The sequence below is a fragment of the Mustela nigripes genome, unplaced genomic scaffold, assembly GCF_022355385.1.
Source record: "Mustela nigripes isolate SB6536 unplaced genomic scaffold, MUSNIG.SB6536 HiC_scaffold_50, whole genome shotgun sequence".
Lineage (NCBI taxonomy): Eukaryota > Metazoa > Chordata > Mammalia > Carnivora > Mustelidae > Mustela > Mustela nigripes.
The window spans coordinates 13235-21540 of NW_026739465.1; the positions used below are offsets into that span (position 1 = coordinate 13235).

Below are 8306 nucleotides of genomic sequence, written 5' to 3' on the forward strand. Positions count from 1 at the left end.
TCAAGCAACTTACATTAGGGCCCTTTGAATAAGAATTGAGTTTAAATCATATTCACTCCTGAACTAGCAAACCCAAGAATAATACAGACTTTGACGATATGCCAATACATAAGATTAAAAAAAAAAAAAAAAAAAAAGGCCATCATGTCTTTCATACTTTTGGCAGCTCTTTCTTATAGTTCCTTCCAAAGACGTAAAATATAGGTCTGTGAGTAAAGCAAACAACATAATTATTCTATGAGGCAACTCCAATGATGTGGGTCTGCAGAAGGTTGATTAGGATAGACCTCTACTCCAAAATTCTATCTTTCCACGCTGTGAAAACACCCCTATCATTAAGTGCTCCATGAGGTCACACTTGTACATAGTGGCCATTGAATCCTACAGTTCTCTCATGTATGACGTGTACTCATAGAGCACGATTGGACATTCTTGCTTGGCCTTCCTTGTGACATGCATCTAGTTAGATGTTTGGCAGCAAAGAAGCTTGTGGGAGAATCTCAAGAAAAAAACAAATATCATTGTCTGACAATTTGTTTAAATGAGATAATCACAATGTGTCTAGGCAAGAGAAGACTGCTGTTGCCTCCTTTAAAGGGATAGGGAGCTGCTTGTGACAACTAAGAGAATGCATGATCATTTCTGAGTTCATAGTTTTCCTCTTACCTATACAAAGGTATCTACTTTAGAAGTCAGACTCTTTCCTATCAAAACACTGACATAAGGGGAAAAAAAAAAAAAAAAAAAAAAACCTGGTGAGGCTCCACATTCCATCACCTTAGCAGTTCCACTCTCATTATCACAAAATTCTAAACCAGAATTAGATCATTATCTCTGTTGGCAAGAGACATGAAAACAGCAGTCATGGGAACTCCATATCAGAAGCATATCAGAATATATTTTGAATAGAATGTCTCTGGGGAGGTACCTAAATGAAACCCAACATATTCCCCTTTTTATGTATGTCTTATCTTTAAATAGAAGAGGACTTCAACTAAAACTCTACCAACTAGGATCTACAAAATGTGACCCTTGCAAGAAGAAAGCAAACAACTATGATCAATGATAAACTGCTTGAGATGGATAAAATCTGAATCTGAAAAAAAATTGATGTATTTATGTCATAAGTATTCATTGTGGAATTCATGACATTCCATTGCCACACAAAGAAATAGATGATCATTTTTTTCCCCAAGCTAAGTTTTTTTTTTAATCTTTATTTTTTTAATTATATAAATTTTTATTTTTTATAAACATATATTTTTATCCCCAGGGATACAGGTCTGTGAATCACCAGGTTTACACACTTCACAGCACTCACCAAAGCACATATCCTCCGCAATGTCCATAATCCCACCCCCTTCTCCAAACCCCTCCCCCCAGCAACCCACAGTTTGTTTTGTGAGATTAAGAGTCACATATGGTTTGTCTCCCTCCCAATCCCATCTTGTTTCATTTATTCTTCTCCTACCCACTTAAGCCCCCATGTTGCATCACCACTTCCTCATATCAGGGAGATCATATGATAGTTGTCTTTCTCCGTTTGACTTATTTCGCTAAGCATGATATGCTCTAGTTCCACCCATGTTGTTGCAAATGGCAAGATTTCATTTCTTTTGATGGCTGCATAGTATTCCATTGTGTATATATACCACATCTTCTTGATCCATTCATCTGTTGATGGACATCTAGGTTCTTTCCATAGTTTGGCTATTGTGGACATTGCTGCTATAAACATTCGGGTGCACGTGCCCCTTTGAATCACTACGTTTGTATCTTTAGGGTAAATACCCAAGAGTACAATTGCTGGGTCATAGGGCAGTTCTATTTTCAGCATTTTGAGGAACCTCCATGTTTTTTCCAGAGTGGCTGCACCAGCTTGCATTCCCACCAACAGTGTAGGAGGGTTCCCCTTTCTCCACATCCTCGTCAGCATGTGTCATTTCCTGACTTGTTGATTTTAGCCATTCTGACTGGTGTGAGGTGATATCTCATTGTGGTTTTGATTTGTATTTCCCTGATGCCGAGTGATATGGAGCACTTTTTCATGTGTCTGTTGGCCATCTGGATGTCTTCTTTGCAGAAATGTCTGTCCTTGTCCTCTGCCCATTTCTTGATTCAGGAGGTTCAGAGAACGCCCCTCAAAATCAATAAGAATAGGCCCACACCCCGTCACCTAATAGTAAAATTTACAAGTCTCAGTGACAAAGAGAAAATCCTGAAAGCAGCCCGGGAAAAGAAGTCTTTAACATACAATGGTAAAAATATTAGATTGGCAGCTGACTTATCCACAGAGACCTGGCAGGCCAGAAAGAGCTGGCATGATATTTTCAGAGCACTAAATGAGAAAAACATGCAGCCAAGAATACTATATCCAGCTAGGCTATCATTGAAAATAGAAGGAGAGATTAAAAGCTTCCAGGAAAAACAAAAACTGAAAGAATTTGCAAACACCAAACCAGCTCTACAGGAAATATTGAAAGGGGTCCTCTAAGCAAAGAGAGAGCCTACAAGTGGTAAATCAGAAAGGAACAGAGACCATATACAGTAACAGTCACCTTACAGGCAATACAATGGCACTAAATTCATATCTCTCAATAGTTATCCTGAATGTTAGTGGGCTAAATGCCCCTGTCAAAAGACACAGGGTATCAGAATGGATAAAAAAACAAAACCCATCTTTATGTTGCCTCCAAGAAACTCATTTTAAGCCCGAAGACACCTCCAGATTTAAAGTGAGGGGGTGGAAAAGAATTTAAATCTTTATTTTAAGTAGACTCTACACCCAACACTGGGTTTAAACTCACAAACCTGAGATCAAGAGTCATATGCACTACTCACTGAGCCAGCCAGGTACCCCTGAAACTAAGAAGTTCTAATATTCCTGGCATAATAAAGTTAATACAAACTTAGCAATTTTGATATAATTTAGTAAATTATAAATAAAAAAATATGTTCCAAATAAACAAAAATTCTCAAATTTTATGTACAGCTAATAGACACATGATAAAATGTTCATTAGCCATCAGGGAAATTCAAATAAAAACCACATTGAGATATCACCTTACACCAGTTACAATGGCCAAAATCAACAAGACAGTAAACAACAAGTGTTGGAGAGGATGTGGAGAAAGGGGAACACTCTTACACTGTTGGTGGGAATGCAAGCTGGTGAAGCCACTTTGGAGAACAGTGTACTGGAGATTCCTTAAGAAATAATATATGGTAGGATCTCTACATAACTGACACTATTCATCAACTCAGGATCAGAACAAGTGCACTGTGATGGAAAGAAAGTATACAAACAATTTTTATTCTATAAAATTGGGTTATTTCTACCTCAATGTTTATAGCAGCAATGGCCACAATTGCCAAATTGTGGAAAGAGCTAATTTGCACTTCAATAGGCAAATGGATAAAATATATACATATATATGTTTCATATATAAAATAGAGTATTATGCCTCCATCAAAAAGAATGAATACCCAACTTTTGTATCAGCATGGACAGGACTAGAGGAGATTATGCTAAGTAAAATAAGTCAAGCAGAGAGAGTCATTGATCATATGGTTTCATTTACTTGAGGAGCATAAGGAATAACATGGAGGACATTAGGAGCAGGAAAGGAAAAGTGAATTGGGGGAAATCAGAGGGAGAGATGAAGCATGAAAGACTGTGGACTCTGAGAAACAAACTGAGGGTTTTGGAGGGGAGGGTGAAGGGGGATTATGTGAGCCCTGTAGTGGGTATTAAGGAGTGCACATATTACATTGAGCACTGTGTGTGGTGCATAAATAATGAATCTTGGAACACTGAAAAAAATAAAATTTAATTTAAAAAAATAAACAAAAATAGAGCTACGCTATGATCCTGCAATTGCACCATTGGGTATTTACCCCAAAGATACAGATATAGTGAAAAGAAGGACCATCTGTACCCCAATGTTCATAGTAGTAATGGCCACACTTGCCAAACTATGGAAAGAACCAAGATGCCCTTTAACAATGAATGGATAAAGAAGATATGGTCCATATATACAACAGAGTATTATGCCTCCAACAGAAAGGATGAATATGCAACTTTTGTATCAACATGGATGGGACTGGAAGAGATTATGCTGAGCCAAATAAGTCAAGCAGAGAAAGTAAATTATCATATGGTTTCACTTACTTGTGGAGTATAAAAAATAACATGGAGGACATTGGAAAATGGAGAGGGGAAGTGATTTGGTGGTAATTGGAGGGGGAGACAAACCATGAGAGACTGTGGACTCTGAGAAACAAAATGAGAGTTTTGGAGGGAAGAGGGGCTGAGGGTGGGGTGAACCTGGTTGTGAGTGTTAAAAAGGGCACGTTTTGCATGAAACACTGGGTATGGAGCATAAACAATAAATTTTGGAACACTGAAAAAATTAAAATTGAATAAAATTTAAAAGAATACAAATAATAAAATAGGTTGAAATCAAAAAGGTTCTTAAGAATCATATAATTCAATATTGCCATATTGATGAATGGTGGCAAAAGGTGATATACGTCAACACTGCAAAAATACAGTATTTAATCCAAATATCTTTGGTGTCTCTCAAGTTACCCTCTTTTCTAGATCTTATTAAAACTCACTAAGAGGGGCACATGGGTGGCTCAATGGATTAAGCCTCTACCTTCAGCTCGGGTCATGATCCCAGGGTCCTGGGATCGAACCTCACATTGGGCTTTCTGCTCAGCAGGGAGTCTGCTTCCCCCTCTCTCTCTGCCTGCCTCTCTGCCTACTTGAGATCTCTCTGTCAAATAAATAAATAAAATCTTAAAAAAAATAAAGCTCACTAAGATAATCCATATTTGCAATGTATTTGTTTCAAAGCCTAAGAAGTCCCCTCTGAGTTTTAATATTTTCAGTTATCATATTCAAATTCCCTATTTCAACCATTGGCTGCTTATATGTTTTATCTATAGCCCACATGAATATATCTACTTAATTTGGGACATGTATCTACCTACAATCATAATAACCCAAAAGTATAAATAAATTATTATAATTTGCATGACCCAAGAAAAAGTTAATGCTTCCCCCAAATTAGAAGTGATCATTGTAGTAGCAAAAAGTTTTTACAAAAAAAAAAAAAATACAAAGAGTACCAGTCCAATTATCAGAAACTTTCCAAGGTAAAAATAATCCATCAGAAAAATAAATTTTCACACTATGTTCTGCCACTGTTTTAGAAGAATCTAAATAAATATAAGAAGAATTTGAAGTATGACCTCAAGAAATAAAAGGGGATTACCTAGCTAATAGAGTGTCCCCTAAAACATAAGGATTTTACAATTATTTGAAACTGGTGCTTTCTGCTCAGTCAACCAAGAACAACCAAGTTGAAGCTTCACGGACCGACATGATGTAACTGAAGTGTCTAATATAAGGAAGTCATTTGAAGAAGGAAAAGCCTCCCAGGCTGTGGATATAAGTGTATAAAACATTACTTGTAAACAGAGAACACCAGAATTCAGTATGAAAAAGGGCAGGGAAAACACTGGGTCAAAACCACAGTGATGCTAGGCAGGCAAGAGAGGCAGAGACACAGCAGTGAACATAAAAAGCATGGGTCTTGACATGGCTGTTTGTACCTGACTGTCTCCTCTGTACATGCAAATGACTCAACACTAACCAGTGTACATGTTCATTCTTGAAGGAATGAATTTTCATGTTCCTTGATGATGTTAACACCACAATAAAAAGATAAGATTCTCAATTGGCTTCTAGGTGAATCTGAACTATGAAGAAAAATTTGAAACACCCATTTATCTTTTGTCATCTAAGATCAACTTCTTTCTCCATAACTTCCTCATGGCATCTTTCACCTCTGCATTCCTCAATGTGTAAATCAGAGGATTGATCAAAGGTATTCCAAGGGTATAAAACGCAGCTATCATCTTATCCATGGGGAAGGTGGTTGCAGGGCGTGTGTAAATAAATATGCAAGGACCAAAGAACAAGATGACCACAATGATGTGGGAGATGCAAGTGGAGAAGGCTTTTCTCCTCCCTTTAGCACTGTGGTTTCTCAGAGAATACAAGATAATAACATAGGAGCACATCAGCATGACAAAACTCACTGTACAAATGGCCCCACTATTGGACACCAACAGTAGGTTGATCACATAGGTGTCTGCACAGGCAAGTTTCAACAAGGGCTGCAAGTCACAAAAATAGTGATCAATCACATTGGGACCACAGAAGGATAAACTCAAGGTCAAAGAAAGCTGAGCTGAAGAATGTACACAGGACCCCATCCAGGCCATAGCCATCAGCACAGCACAGATCTGAGGACTCATGATGGTTGTGTAGTGCAGAGGCTTACAGATGGCCACATAGCGGTCAGCAGCCATGAGGATAAGGATGAAGATCCCCAAGCAGCCAAAGAAATGTAGTGAAAAGACTTGTAACATGCACTCACTGAAAGAGATAGTGGTCTTCCTCAAAAGGGCATCCACAATCATTCTAGGGGCTACGCAAGTACAGAGGCAGGTGTCAGATAAAGATAGGTGGAAAATGAAGAAGTACATTGGACTCCCGAGTGTCTGGCTGGTCTTGATAGTAGTAATAATCAGAAAGTTACCCAGCAACGTCCCCAAATAGAAAAGCAAGAAAATGACAAACCCTATTTTCTTTCTAACAGGATCCTGGGTCAACCCAAGCAGAATGAATTCAGTCACGTTATTATTCAGCTGCATTATTTCATCAATTAGGAGACGCTTGAGTATGAATTTGTTGATCTGCCAAAAATAAAGGTATTAATTCATGGGGTGATGTGTGATTTAATGGAGCATTGTAAGCAAACTAAATATTCCTCATCAATATTTTGGGGGTGATTTTTCACAAGTCACCTCAATAGTTCTTTCCTTTATAATTATCTTTTCATAAGGTCATTATGAGTCTCAACAATCTTGTGAAGGTTATATCTTCCTAGAGCACTCGTCAGATACAATCTTATAGCATTTAATGATTCTGATTTATTTTGACAATTCAATGAATATAAAGTTAAAAGATATGGCTCCATTTTATTACTAATGGCATTATTTTTGTAGATTTAATATATCATTGGGCCCATGTTTTGATGGTGTATCATGTGGCATTTTCAATATATTTGACTGCCATTAGAGGTTCATGGTATAAGTAAAAAAAAATCACACCTGATATTTATCCTATAAAGAGTGTCTTTTTTATACATACATTTATCAGCCTGTATTTGTTATACATACTTATAGAGTATATTTTTGTATATTTTATATATTATATAAAAACATATAAAAGAAATTTATAACTTTATAAATATATAACATGTCCTCTTTGAAAATACTTGCTGCCTGATATTACAGCTTGAAAAGAGGAACCGGAAATGCTTAATCTTCTAAATTATATGCTATTACCTTGATACACATTTATGATACTTATTATTTGACAGACACTAATGCAGATAAGTGAATGAATGTTCTTTGATAGTTGTTTATATCTCAAATATCTGCATTTCTAAATTTCTCCCTCCCATTTTTATAAAACACTCCTTAGTGGACCCCAAATCCCTGAGGTTATGTATAAATGAAAAGGGGATATGATCGCTCAATAGCTCATGCTTTCACTAATCCAAGTATTAGTTTTAGCACTTTGGGTCTGAGGTCATTTGGGGAGATGTCACCAGGTAATTCATGTAGGACCAGATCATTATGACTATCATCCCCTGTAGGGTTTACAGGTACCCAAAATGCCACATCCTTGTAACAGAGCAGAGATTCATAAGAGTGAGGCAGATAGAGTTTAAGACAAGAGGAATAGTAATAGTCAGAACTGACTGTATCCAATTTGTTTTCTATCCTGGCAAAGTCGATGATCATCCAACTTTGAAATCTCACTCCTTTCAAATGAAGATTTCCTTTTTCAAATTTGGAGAAAAAAATAACCACGGACTTCAGTTCCAAGAACAAAATATTTTATCTAGATCTTTTTTGCCTATTGAAAATGCACTACATACAAGTAAAAATAAAACCTGAAATGTGATGGGTTGAAATGTAACTTGGAAGATTTACTTATTCCATTGTGTTCCTTCTAAAAGTCATCTACATTATGCTGAGTATAATAAGGCAAGCCGAGGGAGTCAATTATCATATGGTTTTGCTTATTTGTGGAGCATAAGGAATAAAAGGGAGGACATGGGGAGATGGAGAACAGAAGTGAGTTGAGGTAAATCAAAGGGGCAGATGAAGCAAGAGAGATTGTGGACTCTGAGAAAAAACAAAAACAAAAACTGAGGGAT

At 37.0% G+C, this 8306-nt stretch overlaps 1 protein-coding gene across 1 annotated transcript; it reads right to left on the reverse strand.

The window, feature by feature from the left end:
- Window positions 1-5796: 5796 nt before the first annotated feature.
- On the reverse strand, window positions 5797-6729 carry LOC132008085 (olfactory receptor 4C16-like). Its single transcript, XM_059386467.1, has one exon. The coding sequence runs from the start codon at window positions 6727-6729 to the stop codon at window positions 5797-5799; it is 933 nt and encodes a 310-aa protein (XP_059242450.1).
- Between the last annotated feature and the right edge of the window lie 1577 nt (window positions 6730-8306).